At 54.3% G+C, this 21,296-nt stretch overlaps 2 protein-coding genes across 8 annotated transcripts in view; one reads left to right on the top strand and one right to left on the bottom strand.

Annotated features, from left to right (window-relative positions):
• Window positions 1–7,836, top strand: part of DNAH1 (dynein axonemal heavy chain 1) — a 72,279-nt gene extending 64,443 nt beyond the window's left edge. For all 4 annotated transcript variants that reach the window (XM_085590626.1, XM_085590625.1, XM_085590624.1 and 1 more), the window contains 17 exons: window positions 298–458; window positions 576–801; window positions 887–1,082; window positions 1,282–1,433; window positions 1,915–2,111; window positions 2,478–2,622; window positions 3,054–3,212; window positions 3,625–3,756; window positions 3,943–4,113; window positions 4,536–4,715; window positions 4,795–4,971; window positions 5,151–5,321; window positions 5,521–5,651; window positions 5,989–6,133; window positions 6,384–6,590; window positions 6,960–7,194; window positions 7,561–7,836. In XM_085590626.1, the coding sequence (XP_085446752.1) occupies window positions 298–458; window positions 576–801; window positions 887–1,082; window positions 1,282–1,433; window positions 1,915–2,111; window positions 2,478–2,622; window positions 3,054–3,212; window positions 3,625–3,756; window positions 3,943–4,113; window positions 4,536–4,715; window positions 4,795–4,971; window positions 5,151–5,321; window positions 5,521–5,651; window positions 5,989–6,133; window positions 6,384–6,590; window positions 6,960–7,194; window positions 7,561–7,682 (2,907 nt within the window). In that variant the 3' untranslated portion in view covers window positions 7,683–7,836. The remainder of the gene's footprint in view (window positions 1–297; window positions 459–575; window positions 802–886; window positions 1,083–1,281; window positions 1,434–1,914; window positions 2,112–2,477; window positions 2,623–3,053; window positions 3,213–3,624; window positions 3,757–3,942; window positions 4,114–4,535; window positions 4,716–4,794; window positions 4,972–5,150; window positions 5,322–5,520; window positions 5,652–5,988; window positions 6,134–6,383; window positions 6,591–6,959; window positions 7,195–7,560) is intronic.
• Window positions 7,837–7,966: 130 nt separating this feature from the next.
• Window positions 7,967–20,804, bottom strand: BAP1 (BRCA1 associated deubiquitinase 1). Of its 4 annotated transcripts, none has more exons than XM_085590638.1 (17): window positions 20,183–20,804; window positions 17,483–17,512; window positions 17,330–17,384; window positions 16,544–16,676; window positions 16,041–16,160; window positions 15,510–15,571; window positions 15,297–15,439; window positions 14,664–14,742; window positions 13,889–14,012; window positions 13,462–13,579; window positions 12,905–13,092; window positions 12,425–12,558; window positions 11,351–11,823; window positions 11,072–11,229; window positions 10,287–10,379; window positions 9,691–9,763; window positions 7,967–9,410 (listed from the first exon to the last, which is right to left on the bottom strand). In XM_085590638.1, exons 1-17 carry the CDS (start codon window positions 20,349–20,351, stop codon window positions 9,277–9,279), a joined length of 2,286 nt encoding a protein of 761 aa, XP_085446764.1. In that variant the 5' UTR covers window positions 20,352–20,804; the 3' UTR covers window positions 7,967–9,276. The 4 variants fall into 4 exon arrangements, with proteins under 4 accessions (XP_085446764.1, XP_085446765.1, XP_021389220.1 ...); XM_085590639.1 differs by having other exon boundaries at window positions 11,126–11,229; window positions 20,183–20,802; XM_021533545.4 differs by lacking the exon at window positions 20,183–20,804 and adding an exon at window positions 19,766–19,862.
• Window positions 20,805–21,296: the final 492 nt, after the last annotated feature.

The raw sequence follows: 21,296 nt of genomic DNA, 5'->3' as shown, positions 1-21,296 counted from the left end.
CAGGCAGAACTCACATGGATGAGTGAGTCCCATGCCTCGGCCAGGGCTCCAACACTCCAACAGCCTCCTGCACACACTGGTCTTCTGCCAGCAGGCATCTCTGCCTCGGAGGCAGGGCCATGAAATACAACTGCTGTCTTCACGTTCAGGCCTTTAGTTCCACAGGGGAGTTTGGAGCTCCTCTGTCCTGAGAGCCTTCAGACTCTCCTGACTGCAGAGCCCAGGGCAGAGTAGGATGCCTTCCCTCACAAGAGGTAGCCATCCCAGCCTTCCTGTATTTGTCCTTCTCTGGTACAGACCTTCAAACAGCAAGGCAGCACTGTGCTGAAGCTGGGGGATACAGTGATCCCCTACCATGATGATTTCAAGATGTACATCACCACCAAGCTGCCCAACCCTCACTACAGCCCTGAGGTCTCCACAAAGCTCACTCTCATCAACTTCACCCTCTCACCCAGGTACCTGCTTTTACCCCATTAGTGGCCCATGCTGCTCAGCCTCATTCTGCAGTCCTCAGACCCTCAGGCATGTTTCCCCCTCCCCTGCCACCCTCACTTGCATGGCTTTTGTTGTAGTGGCTTGGAAGACCAGCTGTTGGGAGAAGTGGTGGCTGCAGAGCGGCCTGACTTAGAAGAAGACAGAAACCAGCTAATTGTTAGCAATGCCCAGATGCGTCAGGAACTAAAGGAAATAGAAGACCAGATCCTGTATCGACTCAGCACTTCTGAAGGAAACCCTGTAGATGACTTGGAGCTCATCAAAGTGTTGGAGGCATCCAAGCTGAAGGCAGGAGAGATCCAGGTCAGAAGTGAAACGTGCTGTCCCCCTGCAGCTGTGCATCCCCTGCCAGCACTCCGCCAACCATGACACTGCTTCTGTCCTCCAGGCCAAGGTGGCGGTGGCAGAGCAGACAGAGAAGGACATCAACATCACCCGCATGCAGTATGTGCCTGTGGCTGTCCGCTCGCAGATCCTCTACTTCTGTGTCTCAGACCTGTCCAACGTGGACCCCATGTACCAGTATTCACTCGAGTGGTTCCTCAACATCTTCCTCTTGGGGATCCGCAACTCTGAGAAAGCAGGTGCCTGCCCAGAACAGCCCCTCCCCTCCCCTCCTTCACCCCACATCTGCAGCCGGTCTGCGTGTGGAGCAGCACCTGTCCTTCCCAGGCAGGGTGTGGGGGTGCCTCCATGACCAGGAGCCCAGAGCTGACCTGGAGGGCACCCTCCACATCCCCCATGGCACCTACCACCCTTGCCTCGTTGTTGCCTTTTTTACAGACGAGCTGACGGAGCGGGTGGTGAACATCAACAACTACATCACCTTCAGTCTCTACTGCAACGTGTGCCGCAGCCTCTTCGAGAAGCACAAGCTCATGTTCGCCTTCCTGGTCAGCGCCCGCATCCTGATGAATGAGGGGCGGATCGATATGGTGAGCAAGTCACCCCAGTCCTGGAAGGGATCCCATCAGGGTACCTCAAGCACAGCCCGTTCAGCCCCTAGAACTGTGTGCTGTGTGGAAAAGGAGCCTTGTTTCCTGGGGTTAGTGACAGGCTTGGCAGCCTGCTGGACAAACACGGGGCCTCTGTCTTTATTCAGCTTTCAAACTGTTCTCTGTGCTTACATGCAGAGCTGCCTGAATCCCCTGCAGCTTTTGCCAGTTTGCTGCCAGACTCCTGCAAAGGTTAATGAGTTCAGAGGGAGCAGGCAGGGGTTAGCAGAGAGTGGCAGCTGAGCAGTCACTATGTTCATCTCACCAGACCCTCCAACTCAGCTACTCCTTGACACACACACACACCTGGCAGGAGAACAGCCAGAAGAATACTACAGGATTTTAATTGGATGTGGCACGCTGTGCTGTGGGCTCAGGTGGGTAGGCTGTTATCCATTACTAAATCCTATCCTGTTCTCAGGATGAGTGGCGGTACCTGCTGTCAGGAGGAGCCATAAAGGAGATGAAGGACAACCCAGCTCCAACCTGGCTGAACGAGAGAGCATGGGGAGACATCCTGGCCTTAAGTAGCTTGAAGAATTTCTCTGGCTTTGACAACGATTTTGCAGCCAGCCTTGAAGGGTTCAGGACCATTTTTGACAGCCTCAGCCCTCACAGGCAAGTGTCCCCTGCTTTGTCAGCTTAGCTCTACTGCACATGAAATCCCTGGGAGAGCAAGAGGAGCTCATACAGCCACAGTGCCAGCTCTGCTCCCAGTGCAGTGCTATGCCCATGGGTGACCATTGCCCGAGGCAGAGCCTTATCCCAATGCCCTACCCCAGCAGTATTTGCTGCTTCCCCAGTGGAAGCAGTTCTGGCTTGCCTGCTTATGGCTTCAGATCTACAGACAACAACCTCAGCCCCAGGACTGGAAGGTCCTTGTCCTTTATGAAGCCCCAATGGCTTCCTGCAGGCAACTTGGGTACTTCTTGTGGAGTGTGGGATCTGGCACATTCCCCAAAAATGCACCTAATTGCTTTGCAGAGAGCCTTTGCCCGGGAAGTGGGAAGATGAGCTTGATGCCTTCCAGAAGCTGCTGGTTCTGCGGTGTCTGCGTGGAGACAAGGTCACCAACGCCATGCAGGACTTTGTGGTGCTGAACCTGGATCAGCGCTTCATTGAGCCACAGGTAACCAGCCAAGAGCAGGTGCTGGTGGGGACAGGAATGGAGCAGGAGGCCTCAAGCTTGTGATAAATGGGCCACCAACTGCAGTGAGGGTGCTTGTGCCCCTCTACAGCCACAGTGTTCCTCCCACAGACGGGGAAATACCTGTGTCTCAGATGAGGGATAGCCTTTCTGACGCCCACCAGTTAAACCACAGTAGGAGGGGACAGATACAGTGTACAAGGAAGAGTTCAAATGACAAGTGGGAAAGTGGTTAATGACCTGATCAGAATGTGGCCAGAGGAGAACTGTACATGGTTCTCACTGATCATGTTCCTGGCCTTGGCACCCAAGAGCACACTGAAGCCTTAGAGGAGAGCTGGAGCCAGGAGGGCTGAGGAGGTGCTGCATGGTTCCACTATGGCCTTCCCACTCTAAACAACTCTCTGTTGCAGACCACTGACCTCTCAGTCGTGTTTAAGGAGTCCACTGCCACCACCCCCCTGGTGTTCGTGCTGTCCCCAGGCACTGACCCCGCTGCCGACCTCTACAAGTTTGCTGAAGAAATGAAATTCACACAAAAGCTCTCTGCCATTTCTCTGGGCCAAGGACAGGTAAGCTGTCAGTGCATGCCTGGAACAGCAGTGTCCTGGCAGTTGTATCAACCTCACCAAGCTTGCAACACTGTGAAAACACCCTCAATGCCCTAGGGCCCTTACTCACCAACCTTCTGCTTCTACCTCCTTGGTGTGGAAGCTGCAGCAGCTCCCACTACAGTCCCTCTAACTTCCAAATCCATCTGCAGTTTTTCTATTCTCTCCATCCTCCCTCACAGGCTTGTAAAAGCTGTAAAAAAACCTTTGCTGTGCCATCAAAGATCCAGCTGAGCCGTGAGGCCAAAGCCAGGTCATAGCTCTGGACAGTGGTCCTTCCAGCCAGCTCCAGGGAGCTGCCTCACTGTCCTGCTCAGCGGAACACAGCACACCATGGGAAGGGTCTCTGAGCTCTCCCCTTCTGCCTCTGCAGGGCCCCCGTGCTGAAGCCATGTTGCAGAGTGCCATGGAGCAGGGCAACTGGGTCTTCTTCCAGAACTGCCACCTGGCCCCCAGCTGGATGCCTTCACTGGAGAGACTCATCGAGGCCATTGACCCCAGCAAGGTGAGATGTTTTACTAAGCAGGTGCCTGCTCTGAGGATAACAGGCAGGAGGCTGGAGCCTGGGAGGAGCCCAGCTCTTGTTCAGACCCATCTATAGGCTCCTTATAGAACCAGAGGTTCAGTGCAGGAGCAGCTGCAGGGGCTGTGTCTGCACCCTCTGAGCACTTGCTGCCTTCTGGACCTCCAGGTGCATCCAGACTTCCGCCTCTGGCTCACCAGTCTACCGAGCAACCACTTCCCTGTGTCCATTCTCCAGAATGGATCCAAGATGACCATCGAGCCTCCCCGTGGGGTCAAGGCCAACCTGCTCAAGTCCTACATTAGTTTCAGTGATGACTTCTTGAATTCTTGCTCCAAGGTGAGACCCAGATTGTGCTTTGGCTTGCTGTTCTCATTCTGTGCCTGCTCCAATCTATGCTTTCTGCCTGGATGTTGCTCCTCTCCAGGCATAGATCTTCCTCCCCATTAGGGAATCCATGTGCTAGAGAAGGAGGTGTTTCTGATAAGCTCACATCTGTGAAGGGCCACTTGGAAGTTTTACTTTGAGAAACAAAAGCAACAGTATTTTGGAGGCCTGGCATAAGGCACTTGCAGCTCTCTTTTAGTAAGGAGTGAGCCATGGCCTTCCCCAGCACAGCAGCACTGACTGAGGTTTCCCCCTCTCCAAGCTCCAGCTGGCACTCCTGAATTGGCACATTTGCTCTGCCAGGTCCCAGCAGGACCTGACTCCCTTCAAGGATGTCTCCTTCCAAGCTGAGCAATTCTCCCTGTTTCCCACAGGTCACAGAGTTTAAATCTTTGTTGCTGTCACTTTGCTTCTTCCATGGCAACATGCTGGAGAGGAGAAAGTTTGGGCCTCTGGGGTTCAATATCCCCTATGAGTTCACAGATGGAGACCTCCGCATCTGCATCAGTCAGCTGCAGATGTTCTTGAACGAATATGCAGAAATTCCCTACAAGGTGAGAGAGCTTCCCCTCCTGCAAGGGAACAGGCTCATGATGCAGACATGGATGAGAACTGTGGTGGGGTCTCTTGCAGGTTCTGAAATACACAGCTGGGGAGATCAACTACGGCGGCCGTGTGACCGACGACTGGGACCGGCGCTGCATCATGAGCATTTTGGAAGATTTCTACAAACCTGAGGTTTTAAGTCCTGACTTTGCCTACTCTGAATCAGGTATCTACAAGCAGATCAGCACATCTTCTGACCTCAATGTAAGTACTCAAGTCACAAATTGCAGCTCATAGATCCAGGGGGATTGTCACAGTGCAAAGGGGATCTCTCCTCTCTGAAACGCACTGCATTTTCAGGTCCTTTGGGGAATATAAGTTTGTAAGAACCTGGGGATCTTCAGCTGGTCTTGGTCTCAGAGTCTGTGTGGATTCTTCTCCAGGGCTACCTCCAATATGTCAAGGGCCTGCCTCTTAACGACAGCCCGGAGCTCTTTGGTTTACACGACAATGCCGACATCACCTTCGCTCAGAACGAGACCTTTGCACTGCTGGGAGCCATTTCACAGCTGCAGCCCAAGACCATCACACTGGGAGGCCGCAGCAGAGAAGAGGTGGGTGTCCCAGGTCTGACAGTGCTCTGACAGCCAGTGCCCAGTGTGGGCAGCGACCACAAGCACCAGCTCTCAGCAGGTGCCACCCTGCCTGCTGGGTGCCAGCAATGGCACTGGCCATGCCAGTGTTAGCTCACCCCCTTCTCAGCAGCCATGGGGTGGATTAGAAGGATGCTGCTACTTGCTGCTTTCCTTCCAGATTGTGGAGGAGACCTCCAAGGACATCCTGGCAAAGCTGCCTGATCCTATGAATGTGCAGGAAGTGATCAACAAATACCCGCTGCTCTATGAAGAATCCATGAACACAGTGCTGGTGCAGGAGGTGATCAGGTAAAACTCCTGTGGGATGACATCCTAGGGAACAGCAGAGATGTGCAGGCCCCTGCTGCCACCCACTTTTGGGGAACCTCAGTACTGAGCACAACAGTGGGGTTGGCAGTCACTCTTAATAACTGTATTGTTCCAGCCAGGACTTTTGCCTGATTCTGTCTCCATCTGTAACAGTCAGCAATTTAGGGCTTGGGGAGCAGCTGTTGAAGAGGATTGGAGCTGGGAGTTACATGGAAGAGCTTCACTTGTGTATAAAGATCCACACCCCCTCTGGGCACGCAGTGGGTGATAAACCACTGGATGGAGTCACTCTGCTCCCTCTGCCCTTTCTCTGTAGGTACAACAAGCTCCTGGAGGAGGTTGCCTCAAGTCTGAAGGATTTGCTGAAAGCTCTCAAGGGCCTGGTTGTGATGTCTTCTCGGCTGGAGCTGATGGCCAGCAGTTTGTACAACAACACTGTTCCTGAAATATGGAATGCCAAGGTATGTGCCCCAGCCAGCCCAGCTGCCTGCCAGAGCTCACCCAAACCAGGAGTGGGTTATTAGCTGCTGCTGAGCTGGGCTGTCTCACATGGAGCTGGCTCTTGGTCCCCTGGCATGGAGATGTCTCCTGCCTAGTGCAGCTCCCAGTTGTTCCCAGCCCCTGGGCTCTGGGCAGCTCTCAGCAGCTGAGGCACAAGGTCTAGGCTGTCCTTGACTGCATTCAGCACCTCCCTCTGTGGGTGTCCCACAGGCCTATCCGTCCCTGAAGCCGTTGGCATCGTGGGTGAACGACTTGGTGCAGCGGATTGAATTCCTGCAGAACTGGATCAGCCATGGGATTCCCTCTGTGTTCTGGATCAGTGGATTCTTCTTCCCCCAGGCCTTCCTCACTGGGACACTGCAGAACTTTGCCAGGAAGTCTGTCATCTCCATCGACACCATCTCATTTAGTTTTAAGGTCAGTAAATCAGGTGGAGAGTCTGAATTTATTTGAAATCTCCTGCTAGAAGGCCACAAAGGCTCTGGCCTGCCCAAGGGGTGAAGCCATCAGCCTACCGAGCTGCCTATGGCTCTATCATCCTCTTTGTGCTTGGATACACCCACCCACCCACCTTGCCAGACACCTCCCCAAGGCTGGCAGTGGCTTCTGCTTTCAGACCTGTTCACATCTCCCTCCACCAGCTCTGTCCTAGGCTGCCCCTTTGAGAGCTGGGCACGCTCTCTCTTGGCAGTGCTGGCTTAACTTAGAGCTACTTAAGAGGCTTCTTGGGGCTCAGCCCCCGGAGGCCCACCTTGAGCGAGGCCCTGGCGGCCCCTCCCATGGCAGGTCATGAAGGAGTCGGTGAAGGAGCTGACGCACCAGCCCAACGTGGGCTGCTACATCCACGGCTTGTTCCTGGAGGGCGCCCGCTGGGACGCCGCTGAGGGTAAGCTGGCGGAGTCACGCCCCAAGGAGCTCTACACGGAGATGGCTGTCATCTGGCTGGTGCCTATCCCCAACCGCAAGCCTCCAGAATCCGGCTCCTACCTGTGCCCCATCTACAAGACTCTCACTCGTGCAGGTAGGTGCCCTAAAGGCAGACTTCCAGAAGCACAGGGGCAGCTAGGAGGAGGGGCAGCCCAGGAGGGGCAGTAGGGAGTTCCTCCTGCCATACATGGGAGTACAGCAAGGCACTGTTTGCAGTGACCAGTCAGGGAGAAAAGATTTCTCCTGCTGTGGTTGAGATGGTGGAGCCAGGCACCCTGGCTCTGCAGCAGTGCCCATGGCCAGGCTCCCCTCAAGCCCACAGGCCTGTTTCCCCCAGCCCTGTCAGCCAGTCATCAGGCTTAGGGTGGAGAAAAGGGTTCCTGGATAGGGTCACTTGTCTGAGATTCCCTGGTCAGCGTGCAGCAGCACCACCCTCTCGCCCTTGCTTTCCCCATTACAGGCACGTTGTCAACAACGGGCCACTCCACCAACTACGTGATTGCTGTGGAGATCCCTACGGACAAGCCAGAGAAGCACTGGATCAAACGGGGCACAGCGTTGATCTGTGCCCTGGACTTTTAGCCAGCAAATGCAGTGAGCCAGCCCAGGACCACACTGCAGTTGAGGGCCTGGGCCGGGCTGCTGCCCCCCTCTCCTCCTGCCCTCCTTCTGTTGAGGTGAGTCCTGCCCTTCCCCTGTTGAGGTGTGTCAATAAATGGAGTCTGGTGTCGTTGCACTCCCCCTGCTTACATCAAATCTGCACCATGGGAGAGCTGCCAGCAGGGATAACAGTGCCTGGAGCTGGCATGTGGTGCTCCCAGCCCCGCTGCCCCCCACCCCCTTCCCTCACACACCTCTTCTGTGGCTGGCCATTACAGGATAGCTTTATTCCTTCAGACAGATCCATTATTTACAGCACTTGATAGTAGACACAGCAAGAGACAGAAGGATTTTCTTTCCTTCAACAAATACAAAAGAACTATTTCATTCCATAGTCAAGATCTGCACACATATTGAAATAATTCAGTCCTCTCCTGTGGCAGCTCCTCCCCAGGACAGTGCTGGAGAGCAGTGCTCACCTCTGGTATCTCAGATTTCTGCCAGGCTCCTGGGGGCTGGCAGGAGGCAAGAGGCAGCCAGGCTGTACCAGCAAACTCTGGTTAGCAGCCAGCCAGGGGGAAGAGATGTGCTGCCCCCATCCCACCTCCACCATTGCAGCAACCAGCCACATCTCCCCCTACCAAGAGACTTCACCAAGCCACAGCCAGTGTCCACCCTCATGCCATGCCCAGCACCACCAAGGCCACCATAAGCACCTGGTCTGATCATAATTCATGGGGTTTTTCTGGGGCCTGGTGCAATGCTGTGTGACCCACAGGCATTGCCAGGGCCACAGAGCTGGTCCCAAGGAGAGCAGCCAGGGCAGCAAGAGGCACAGGCCACCCCCAGCACTACCACAGAAGGCTGGGGACAAGGCCCAGCTCCACAGACAAGCCTACCCACCCTCATCCAGCAACAGAGCTGCCATGGCCCACTGGGGAGCCAAGCTACATGGGGAAGGTGTCACCCTCCTCAGGAGCTCAGCCAGCACTGGGCACTGGGCAGTGCAGCATGGGGTGGGTGCAGAAGCAACTCTGTCCTGGAGCCACTTTGCTAAGAATGGCCAAAGTCTGGGTTAGGACCAAAAATGTTTGGGGAAGGGAGGGAGAAGGATAGAAAACACAGACATGAACATCCCAGGGAAGCACAGAGCTGAAGGCCCAGATGCTGGAGGACACAAGCCACAGCCAGCTGTGGCCAGCACAGCTTCACATGGACATTGCCAGCGTTCCCACAATGCCAGACCCATCCCCAGCTGTGTGGGCTCTTTCCCTCCAGTCACATCCTCAGCCAGGGTGCTGAGACAGAGCTGATAACATCTGGTTGCTGCCGTGGCATGGTCAGGCAGCTGAGCACTCCAGACTTCCTTCTGCTGCAGGGACTCCTCCAGACAGGTTCTTGCCTTTCACAGCTTAGGCACAGAGAAAAACCCGATTTCCCTTTGTCCCCAGGCTCCACCTGGGCAGAGGGCTTGTCACTGTGGTCCCTCTTCCTTGGGCAAAAGGTAACATAAATCCAAGTACCAGTGCCCAAAGCCACAAAGCCCAACTGCTGTTTCCCAGTCTCGGCTCTGTGGCTACTGGCGCTTGGCTTTGTAGGGGCGCGAGCGTTTCCGGCGGTCCGGCTTCCTCTGCTTGTGCAGGCGGCCGATGCTGACTCCCTGCCGCCTGCGCACGGAGATGTTCTGCTCCACGAGGCTGGCCAGCATGCCTGCAGGGAGAGCACACACATGGGCCTGGAGGGCTGGGATTACCCATGCCAGAGGGCAGCCCTGCCCCTCTCACTCAGAAGCCATCTATGGGCACCTCTTGGGACTATAAAATGGAAGGAGAAAGCAGAGATCTGTGGCTCCCCAGATGGAGCGTCAGCCTGTGCTCCAAGCCTGGCCTAAACAGGGAGCCAGACAAGGTGAGCAGCCCAGGCTCCCAGCTGCTGCTCCACCACACTCGGTGCAGCTCCCCAAACCCTTTGCCCTTTGAGCATGGCTCACCTTCCTGGGCCAGCATGGATATGAAGGTACAGATGAACTCGTCGTAGTTGTGGGTTCTCCTCTGGTCATCGATCTACGAAGAGACAAATCCACAAATAAGCCACAAGCAGGGAGCAGGGAGAAGGGAGGATTCAAGCTTAACAGGGGACAAAGAACTGGCATGCCTGGCCAAGCCCACAGACTAGGCAGACTGAAGCAGGAAGGGACCCACCTCCCAGCCTATCTTGGGCCAGTGCAAAACTGGGACTGTCTACATCCCAGTCCAGATGCCAGCATGTTCCACAAAGAGCAGCTAGGAAGAGGTGAAGGTGGGCAGGAGAGGTATCTCTGCTGTCTCCCCCCTGCCTCCTATCAGTGCTGATGTTCATCCCAGCACTGTATCACCCTCCACCAGACTGCCAGTGCTGGCTCAGGGCTGTGGTCTGTCCTGGTAACAGGTCTGCCTCAGTGGGCTGTTTGGTAATAGGGAAGAGACTCTGAATGCTCCTCATCACCATTCTCAGCTGAACCATTCTCCCTCCATTTTTACATAAAACCACCCCAGACAAAAGCCTGTGGGCAGCTAAATCAGCAGAGCCAACAAGCCAGCAGCACACCTTGAATTTCTTCCTCTTCTCTACCTCCTCCTTCAGGCAGGCCTCATAGTTTGCAATCTCTGCTTCCACACACTTGAGCAGCGCCAGCAGCTCCTACCGGGGATCAAGCAGACCAAACATGAGCATGGACCCAGCAAGGAGCCAGCAGGGTGAGCTGGCAGGTGCTCATCTCTGTGCTAGGAGAGGGATGATTCATCAAAGGAAAAACAGTCGCCAGGGGAAAACAAGGAGATCAGTTCATTGTTGGGAATTCACTATGGCTAACCCCAGGGAAAGTCGGTTCTGCCCCAGCCCCAAGGTTTTGGGACAGGGGAAGGGCTGCCTGTGTGCCAGAATCCACCTCCCCCCGCCTCCACCCCCAGGGCCTGGTTCCCCTCAAAAACAAAATCTGAAGAATTCTCTTTGGAATAGCGGTTTCTACCCAGCTCTCCTCCAAGCAGCCCTTGGTGCACTTGTGCTGCCTGAGCCTCGTTCTGCCCCTAGCTGGAGGGCACAGACAGGCTGTGAAGTTACCAGTGGGCTGGACTTGGGGTCCCACCAGCTTGTGGCCCAGAAGGGAGCACAGCAAGCTGAACATCTCAGCTACAGAGAGAGTCTGTGCCCACTACCAAAGCAAAGGTCCCCGAGATGACGCAAGGCACAAAACCTGCACTGCCCTGTGCCTCGAGGCACGGCTGCGACGACACGCGAGGGGACACCGTGCACATGCAGTTCAGTCACTGCCAGCGCCGCTGCGCCTCCGGGTGAGCTCCACGTTCCCAGGGCTGTCGCAGCACAAAACTCACCTTGGGAGAATACTTTTCCCCCCCAGGGTGATCACTGGTCCTGCCAAGTCCCACCTTCTCTTTGCTGTCACTGGCCTCACTGCCCTCCTTCTCCTCCAGTTTGATCGCAACCGGGGCCTCTTCACCGGGTTTGATTGAAGAGGGAGAGTTTTTCCCATCTACACACAGGGGAAGGAAGTGTTAGGAGCCACCACAAAGGGGTGGCATCCATCCCTGAAGTCAAAGGACACTGTCCTGACACCCCAGGCAAGACACCACGCCCCTAAAGCAGGCACTCACCTGCAGCAGCCAGCGGGCAGAAGACGCCGTCCTCGGTGAGGTGCAGCAGCCCGGAGCTGACAATGGGCCCCAGGTCCCTGACAGCCCGGTTGTAGCGCATGCAGTCAAGGCGCAGCAGCCCGTCCTCCTCACCGAACAGCACCTTGGAGATGTGCGAGGTGACGGGGCTGGAGGGGCGCGTGGGGTTGGCCGAGCGGATGGGAGAGCGCAGCGGGGAGTTGAAGGCGCTGCCGATCTCGGAGGCCGTGTCTGTGCTCTCGTTGCTGGGGGTGGGGGAGGGCTGGGAGTGGGTGACCACTGCCACGGCAGCACCTCCGCCGCTCGTCTTGATGGACAGGGGAATGGAAAGATCCTTTTGAGATTCCTTCAGCTTCTCAGCCAGGACGTTGATGGTGTTGGGCTGCAGGACAGAGAGCTGGCCATCTGCAGCCCCTGCCACGTGCTCTTGCTTCACTTGCCCTTTCCTCTTGTACCTGCCCAGAAACACAGCAGGGAAAGTGATTAGCTGGTGGAAAGAGGTGGGGGCCCACCATGGACACTGCCAGCTCTGCGCTCAGCAATCCAGGCTGCCTGCTGGCATGAAACAAGGTCTGAAAGACTTCAACATCACCCCCAGTGCCACCAGCTTCTCTTGCAGCACCTCAGCACCACTGAGCCACTCAGGCCCGGGGAACCCTACACTGCTGGGAGACACAGGGTACTGTGTACCCCCCGCTCTTCTTCCAAAGCCCCCAGTGCTCCCTTGCTGTGATTCAAACTTCCTGGCCTCAGCAGCAGTCCAAGCACACCAACACTGTCACCAGGAGCTGAACTGGCAATCAGCACTGTGGAACCTAGGTTCCTTAAATCCCCAAAGCCTGCTGCCAATACACAGTTACTCTCAGAGCAGCTGAAATTCAGAGTTGGCTGTAAAGAGCTACAGTAGGACTTTACAAAACCTAGTGAGTGAAAGTAAAATAGCAGGTGAAGAGAAGAATGGAATTATCAAGATCTAAGGAAGGAGGTGAGGGAAGTCCTTGCTGATGGTTCTGCAAATGTCAGCTCCCGTCTCCAACCCACAGTTCAAGCTGTCACCTGATGGCTGAGTTGGTGCTACGAACTTCCTCCTCCTCATCATCATCATAGTCATCCTCATCATCCGAGTACTGCTGGTGCTGTCGGACTGGGACCCGGTTGCGACCCACTCCTGCCGCAAGGTCTTCCTCCTCCTGCAATACACCATTGCTGAAGGCCTGCAGGCAGCAGGGCAAAGAGGAAGAACCCACTGGACTCATCCTTGGTCCGGCCCAGCACCAGGATTTGGCTCTTTTGAGAGGAAACAGGAACCCTTCCACATTTTTGCTCAGTTTACACACATTAAGGTAAACCTCCTTTGTCAGGTCAGTCTTTATTTACCCTCTCCCCTCCCAGCCTGGGTTAGTGCTGGGCCAGTCTGGCTGCAAGGCAGGGCTGGGCTTAGGCCAGCTGACAGCTGTGGTCCCACAGAGGGGAGGGACTGCAGGCAAAGAGCTCAGCTTGAATCAGGTGTGCCGCTAGCCTGGCACTTCAGCCTACCTGCATGGGGGACTTGGCATAGTTGTGGTTATCCAGGAAGGCTGGCAGTCTCTGCACAATGGGGTTGGGGTTTGCTGGAGGAGCCCCATTGATGCCGCTCGCTGCTGTCTTTGGCACCGGTTTGGATTTGCTGGGTGGGCTCTGTGTGGCCGTGGGGTGGCCCTGGCTGGTGGGTTCATCGGTGCCATCTGCCACACAAGCACAGTACAGCCTTTTATTACCATCACCTTTTACTCCATGTCCTCTACCACCCCTTACTCACCCAGGTGAGAGAAGAGCTCTTGCACTCTCCCGGACCACCACAACCACCTCCATCTGTCATAGGTGTCCCCAAGCTGCCGCCCTCCCACTTTCAAGCTTCGCACCCTCCAACACAGCCCCAGACACGCAGGCATCACCATACCCCAAGCACAGTGCACATGGAGCAGGGCTCACAGAAAAGAAAGTGAAGCTGACAATAAAACTGCCCCAAGCCCCAGGTCAGCCAGCTGTTGTCACCACCCTGTGCTCACTCCATGGCAGGCCAGGCTGGCAACACTGCTGGTACAAGGTCCTACCTGGATGAGTGCTTTCTGGAGTCACAGTCTTGCTGCTGACTGGCTTTGCTTCTTCACCAGGCTGAGACTCCTGAGACTTCTGGGTCTGGATCAGCTCAGGCTGAGTTACTCGGATAAGCTTTAAAGCAAATGACATAGAAGCTGCATGCTGAACCAGCAATGACCCAAACCACATCCTTCCCACTCAAGCACTGCAAAGCTCTTGAGGGTGAGCAAACACCAAGTGCCCAGGCACACAAACAACACAGGTGAACCACCTCCCAGATGAGCGGCAATGGCCAAGCAGTGAGGCTATGTCCTCTTCCCATAAGAATTTTCCCAAGGCCAAACAAAACGCATAAAACCAGGGCCCTGACAGCATAAGTAGATGGCCTGAAAAAGCCTAATCACCCCACCAGTCTTGCATTCAAGGCCTGGGCTGTCCTACCTGCTGCAAGGCCTCCAGCACAGTCTGGCGGTTCATCTTCAGGATGTGCAGTTTGGACTCGTACTTCATCCTCCGGTCAGGCACCACGGCCATCAGGTTGAAGCGGATGTCGTGGTACGGCTCCCTGCAGGAAGGGCAGCAGCCCTCAGCCACGGGATCGTGGTGACAGCCTTATCCCCACCTCCTGCCCAGGCATTTAACACCAACACATCCAAGGCTTCTCCCCAAAACCAAGTCAACCTCACAGCGGCCGATGAAGCAGTACAAGGTTTCTTCAGCTACCACACAGTAGACTCTCAAGAGTCACACGTTAGCTGAGGTGGGAAGAGACCATGAGAGTCATATGCTCTAGTCCCTGCTCCAGCAGTATCACCCAGAGCTGGTCACAGGACAACATCCAGACAGCTTCTGAATAGCTCCAGAGATGGAGATGCCACAACATCTTTAGGCAACCTAGGCCAGTGCTGTCACCCTCATGCCCAAGCATCCAAGAGGCACAGCTCAAGACCAGAAGCACCACTCCTCCTCCTATGGACTTGAGCTAAAACAGACTAACCAGGCCACTCTTAACATTGTGCAGCATTTGCAGGGACGCTGCGCCACACAGGGAATGCAGGCTCTGCAGGCAGGAGAAGGAAAGGGGCAGAGCACCTGCACTTCTCCATAGGCAACCTCCACCCCAACTTGCACAACCTGCCACTCAGAAACCACAGTACAAATAATCCAGAGCTTTATGGCAAGGCGCCAGTGCTTGCCCCATGGGCCAGGACATTACCCTGCAGTGGCCAGGCCAATGCGCTCCATGATCACTCTCCTGGCTTTGTCTGTCCATTCCTCGTCATCTGCCCATGGCCCTGTGATAACAAGACACAGCTGGACTCAGCAAAGCAGGCCATGCTTAAGTAAACCAAGTATATGAAATGGGTTCCTTACCAAAGGGACTGACAGATAGAAACCTGGCAGGGATTAATAACTGCCTGAATGACAGAATGGTCAAGTTGTAAGAGAAGGGAGTAACCAGGGCAGCCCAGTGGGATCTGTTTGAACCAGTTGTCTCAACACACCATGGTTATTTGGCACAAGGAGAGAGTGAGGAAATAAATTCTCCTTGTTATATAAAGTTATTTCAGAGCTGAAGGACCTTATGGCCCTGAGCAACTGGAAGGAAAATGACAAGGCTGGAAAAACAAATGCAATGCATTTAAAAATAACTGCTTTCTAGGCACAGTCCCCAGCACACAGGCTCCAAAATCAGCTGTCAAAACTCAGGACAAATCTGGGAGCCATTGGAGTCTGAGAGCCAACACTAATGCTGGTTTAACACTAAGAGGCAATGAAAAACAATACACTGGGACACACCAGGGTGCTGTTCACCTGTGTCAACAAGCAAAAACAGATGGGCTCTTACCGTGGTCAATGGGATAGACCTTCAGCCCGTCCAGCTCAAAGAGCCGTCCCTTGATGGGGACATAGCTGACAAAATGAAAAGCCTCCATGGTCCGCACTGCGCTGATCCCGTTCTGCTTCTCCGGCAAGTGCCGTGGCTCGGGCCTGTGAGGGAGAGAGGCCATGGAGAGTCTGCCTCTTCCAGAGGGAGGCAGCTGCAGACACCCTCACTCACCTGGCATGGCTGTTGTGGGCCTTGGCCAGCTCCGGGGCATTGCCGATGGCATAGCCTTTGCTCTGCAGCCAACAGCAAGAGAGGAGAACAGCTGAGAAGTGACAGGGAACAAATAAAATGCTTCACCTTCCCACCCCCTCCCTCCATCTACCCACAGGACCAGGACAGAAACCTTCAGGCACATCCCCTACTCTTCTGAGTTACAGGTGAAGTCCGAGATGGAAAAAGCACACAATTTCTACTGAATAAATTACGGCTGGGGAAAAACAGACTTCACAATAGGTCTGAAGGGAGGAGGACTTCTGATTACAGGGAGTAACATGACAGAAGGCTCTGAGCTGTGCCCAGCCTAAGGGGACCAAGTCTCTGAGCAAGGCAAGGCAGGAATATGAGAGAGGAGGCAATCCTGGTGCAATGTGCAGCCACAGAGGGCAGGGAAGGATGCTCATGAAGAGCATCACCCCAAGAGAGGAGCAAGAGGCAGAGCCACCTGTGCCACCCCTGCACAGTCCTGCTCGACCCTGCCCCTACCTCAGGGCTAAAGCCTTTGGTGAAATCCTTCATGCGGCTCAAGGTAGGACCCAGGTCGACATTGTTGCAGTTCAGGAGGACACTCAGCAAGGCATGGGTGGCACAGGAATTGGGGATCAGCTAAAGAGTAACAAAAAAAGACCAACTTAACCAGCAGGAACAAGGCAGCCTTTCAAAAATCCCTGTGTTGACAATAATAACTGAAAGCACTGATACAAGAACCATCAGCACTTGTGAGAACAGTGAACCAACCTCAGCTCTCACAGGAAGAAGGGAAATCAGTATCACTGAGTGAGCCTCACCATGCCCCATGAACATCTGCTCACAGTACAGGCCATAGTCTCCCAGCCCTCACTGGATTCCCTCCAACCTGGAGCTCAGGGAAGACACTCCCAGGAAACAGGAGTTGCCCTCACGATCAGCACAGCCTCTGAGTACCACATTGCTTTCCCGAGGTGTCACAGCAGACACCCACACACACTTTTCCCCGGCCTGGAGCCCACCTGGTGAGCAAAGAACATGTTATTGACGATGTCATCGTCGATCACCGATGTCTCATCCACCAGCGTGGAGACCTTCCGGCGGGACCGGCGCTCCTCAATCCACTTGAACAGGAAGATGAACCCATACACGGGGCTGCAGAGAGAAAGCAGCAGCTGCAGAGCTTTGGACCAACCACACCAGTGGGGCTGCTCTGCCCAGCATCAGCAACCTTCTGTTTCACAGGCAGAGCAAAGAGAGAGGAAAAGCAGAACCACCAGTGCCATCTTTTTGGCAGTGACCATCCCTGCCACAATCGTTCCAGCCCCACACTACTGAGGACACTCCTGCACTGATGCTCCATGCTCAGCCTACAACCAAGCTTGAAAACTTTGGGGATTGACAAGTCTTAAGAGGCTGAAGACAAAGAAATGGGAAAATCCCCTCTGGACACTGACTGACCTGCAGTGCTTGGCCACCGAATGACCCTCATTTTACACTTACCTTGGATTCATTCTTGAGGGGAATTCAGCAATGGCTTTTAAGAAGTGACAGCCTCAAAGCCTTTTCACATCACCAGGACAGGGAGAAAACTCACACTGCAACCACACCATCTCTCCATGGTGAGAGAGAGTTAAATCCCTTGGAGGATGTCCCCCCCCCCTGCCCCAAAGCTGGTCCATTACTTACAGCTCTGACCTCCATGACAGACAAGCTCACACAGGCCCCTCTGAACACCTGGCAATGAGTTCCCAGGCCCACAGACCACTCTGCTTAGCACAACTCACACTCCCAGGCCTCTGACTCACCCTTGGCATTTGCTCTGCAGATCATAAATCTCCTCAACCTGCACTCCCTTGACCCCTGCAGACAAAGGGGAGAAGCTGGTGTAAGGCCCACCAGAAAGGACAAGGTAATTTCAGGCACAAAACAAATTTCTCAGAAAGGTTTCTAGGACTTACCAAAATCTTCAACCAGGAGCGTGAAAAGACCTGAAAAGAACAAAATCAACAGGTTACTTCTGGCTGAAGAGAGCAGAGAAAAAATCCACTGTCATCATCCCCTGAGAGTCCCACATGGTGCCAGGCCAAGCCACAGCCAGAAAATCCACAGCAGAGTGGCACCAGGATCACACCAAGTCCCAGCAGTGGGGCTGTTGAGCTCAGAGGTGCTCCAACTCCCTTCACCCCTTCATCCCCACTGATCATCCTCTTCCTCAAGAGAACCTGAACCAACTCTTTCCTGCCAGAGCCCACTGCAGATGGTTTGCCAAGTGAGCAGCAGCAGCAGGGAGCACCTAAATGACACACACCTGAAACCAGACAGAAAAATGACTGAAGATGTCACAAGATATTTTTAAAAACTATCATTTCTGTTCATGTTATTGAAAGCCAGTGAGGGGAAATCCAGATCACAGCAACAGGTCTGCAGGGAAGTCTGAGGGTTGAAAGAAGCTCATCTTCATCTCCCTGTCTCTTTGGGGGAAACAAATCCAACAGCCTGTCTCCAGTGGCTACAAAATTCAGGAGGACATAAGCAGGGACAGAGAGACAACCACAAGAAAACAAGGATTATCAGACATCAGCAACTGAGCAGCAGCTGCCACTCTGATGCTGGAGCAAAGGCAGTCAGCCCAATTTTCAGGCAGGCACTGTGCATGTGGAGTAAGCGAGTTCAAGACTAGAATAACAAATCTGCTTTTTTAGCTCCCTTAGAAAGGCTGCTGAAAGCCTGGGAGGAAGTCCAGGGAATACCAATAAGAAGGATTAAATCCAGAGAAACATCCCTGTAAGCAATGGATTTAAGGACCCTGATGTATGTGGCTCAATTAAGGAGAGCCCAAGGGGCTTCAACACTAAAGTTGAAATGATTAAAACAGGGAGGAAATTCCTGGGAGCAAAAAGTCTTCATTATCAGAAAACACTATATTTCTCACAAAATTGTCAGTGAGAAGAAAAATGCTGTGGAAATAACATGCTTCAAACAAGTGTGAGGCCAGGCCATCACACCAAACTCCATCACCTTCCTGGTCCCTTCCAACCCCTTTTTTCTCTGGCATATTTCAGTATTTCATTTTACCTCAGCGTGCACAGAAGGCACAGTCCTGCTGCTGACACATCTCCTGGAACACTCCAACACCCATGCCATGTTCTATGTGTGGGCTGGACTCATTCTGATGTCCACAAGCACACACAACACTATGCCAGCAGCCTGGATGTCCCCAAGGCTCTCTTCCCCAGCCAGCCCAAACCTGGATCCACCAACCCTTCCTGACCACCAGAGCACCCAGAGATTTCACCCCAAGCCCCCAGTAGAGCCAGTGGGGAGATATTCAGCTAGTGGGATGTGCTGGAAGCTGAGAGCAGCACATGATCACTCCTAACATCTGTCCCAGCTGCCACCCCTGCATCCAAACTGCCTCTGCCCAGACAGATTGTCCCCCAGGCAAATAATCTTCCTTCCCAGCTGTGAGAATCCAAACCATGTCCTGGGACTTTTTGCCATGATGAAAGCCAGGAGGGGAATGATTTCAGCATTTTCCAAGTACCAGTAAGGAGAATAAAGAGCAGCAAAACTGAGGGTGACTGGGACACCAACACCAGACAGAATCCTTTGCTGAGCGCAAGAGACAAGGATAATTCCAGAAGTCACATTTCCTCACCCACAGCCCCAGAAACTCACCACCCCATCCTAGAGAGCAGCTGCCAGCCTTGCACAGGACAATCCCATTCCACACTACAGCGACTCAGAGGGTTAAAGCAACATTTCAAACAACGGCAGCTTTGGCCCTGAAATCCCGACCCACGAAACAACTCCATCATTCCACCACAGAAGCCACCCCAAGGCAGCGGCCGGGGACACCCGTGACCGTCCTGCTCCCAGCTTCCCCATGCCGACCTCTCCTGCACCCCCCTACTCTAGGCCTGCACCCCACATCTCAGTCCCCAAAGCTCCACCTGTACACCCACACCGCCACAACTTCACCGATGCACCCGCAGCCCCCCAAAACTTCACCTGCACGCCCCTTACCCGCAGCCCCTCCAAACTTCACCAGCTCCCCTCCCATCCCCAGCCCCCCCAAAACTCCACCCGTGCACCACAACCACCCCCAGGCTGCCCCTTGCAGCCTCCCTCACCCGTCCCCCACGTCCCCCCAGCCAGGCCGCGCTGCCCGTGTGTCCCCGGGAGCGCCGGGCTGTGCTCGGCCCGCCCCCGCCGCGGTGCGGCGCGGTGCCGGCGCTCACCGGGGTCGCTCTCCAGCTCCAGCCAGCCCTTATTCATCTTCCCGCGGGCCGGGCCGCGCCGCCATGTCCGGCCCCACCGCGGGCCCCGCCGTCGCTCGCGGCCGTGCGTCACGGCGCGGTGACGTCACGGGGCGCGCGCAGAGCCCGGGAACGCTGCCGCGGCTGCTGCCCGCGGCGCGCGGCGCTGTCCCTGCTCTCGAAACCTGTTATAAAGTTGGCTTTGCAGAGTGCATTTCGCTTGTGTGGTGCTAAACTACCCTTGTTGTAAAGATACGGGTTTTATTTCTGTGGTTAATTAAGCTGGGTGAAACAGGTGATGTAAGTATGCTTGTGTTAGAATGCCTGCTTGGGTGGGATAACAGCCAGTGGACACAGGATGAGGACACCTGTACAGATCTGCCAACCAGCAGCACTCACCCTCTGAGCGCACTGCGGGCCGCGGACCAGAAACTGCAGGTGATGATAAAAAAGAACTAAAACCACAAACAAGGAATACGCGTGCTCTAAAAAGGTGGAACCGAGGTGGAGCCATGCTGAACAGTTCTTGGAATATGTAAAATAACTTGAGGAAAAGTTTACTATGCATAATTGCTTATGAATATGTAACAGGCTGATGCCATGGCAATGGTATATAAGGGGTGTTTCCAAGCTAGCAGGTGTGCTTTTGGCTAAGACACACCTAGCCATAAAAATCTTTGTTTTATGGTCTTTGTCTTCTATTGTCCTCTATTAAACTTTAAAATTTCACAGGAGAGTGCACGTGTTTTTCACATTCTTTCTGGCATAGCATGTGCAGGAAGGATGGATGTCCGGAGTTTATTACCTCTAAAGCAATACGGTTTGTCACATCTCACTCCTCTGTGTTTTCTGGTGACTGATTTCCAGCCTCTCTTGTCTCCCTTTCCTCACTGTATGCTGCTACTTTCCTTTATTGTCTGGGGAATTTAGCTATTCACACACGGTTGTCAACTTTATGCCTGTAATTCTCTAGACATTGTGGTACTCGAATACTTTGAATACTTCATTGTGGTACTCGAATATTCGAGTGCAGAGTTCAGTTCTGCCCCTGTGCCTCAAGGACGATGTGCTCACTGTAACACTTCACAGCACTGCTGGGGGCGGAGGTCTCTGCCGGAATTTGCAACAGCCAGGGCTGTTGGATGTCTAGTACTCGTAACAGGGGCTCTGAAAATCTGCATGTTGGGGGGAAAGAAATAGCAGGAAAAATAGTATGGGTGCATCTGCCTGGTGGGGTTGTGTTGTTTGTCTGTGGGGTTGTTTGGGGATGATGATGGGGCTCAGGCTCAGCAGCCTGTCCTGTTGGTGAGGGGCTGTACCGCCCAGCCTCTCCTCCCAAGCAGCTAAAGACGAGATGAGAGGCACGCAGTCATAAGCTGCAGCGAGGGAGGTTCGTGCTGGACATCAGGAAGGATTTCATCACGGCAGAGGTGATCAGGCATTGGAACAGGCTGCTCGGGGAGGTGTGGGGCCACTGTCCCTGGAGGAGTTCGGGGCAAGGCTGGCCGGTCCG

Source organism: Lonchura striata, chromosome 12, assembly GCF_050655825.1.
Source record: "Lonchura striata isolate lonStrDom1 chromosome 12, ASM5065582v1, whole genome shotgun sequence".
Classification (NCBI taxonomy): domain Eukaryota; kingdom Metazoa; phylum Chordata; class Aves; order Passeriformes; family Estrildidae; genus Lonchura; species Lonchura striata.
This window is presented reverse-complemented; position numbering and strand designations above follow the sequence as displayed.

Excerpts from the sequence above, each read along its gene's own strand:
- BAP1 (XM_085590638.1), bottom strand. The coding sequence starts at position 20,351 with ATGCATAGTAAACTTTTCCTCAAGTTATTTTACATATTCCAAGAACTG. Across the intron at positions 17,385-17,482 it reads GCTCCTGGTTGAAGATTTTG|GGGTCAAGGGAGTGCAGGTT; the intron begins GTAAGTCCTAGA and ends CTTTGTCTGCAG. Across the intron at positions 9,764-10,286 it reads AGAAGAGGAAGAAATTCAAG|ATCGATGACCAGAGGAGAAC; the intron begins GTGTGCTGCTGG and ends GTCTCTTCGTAG.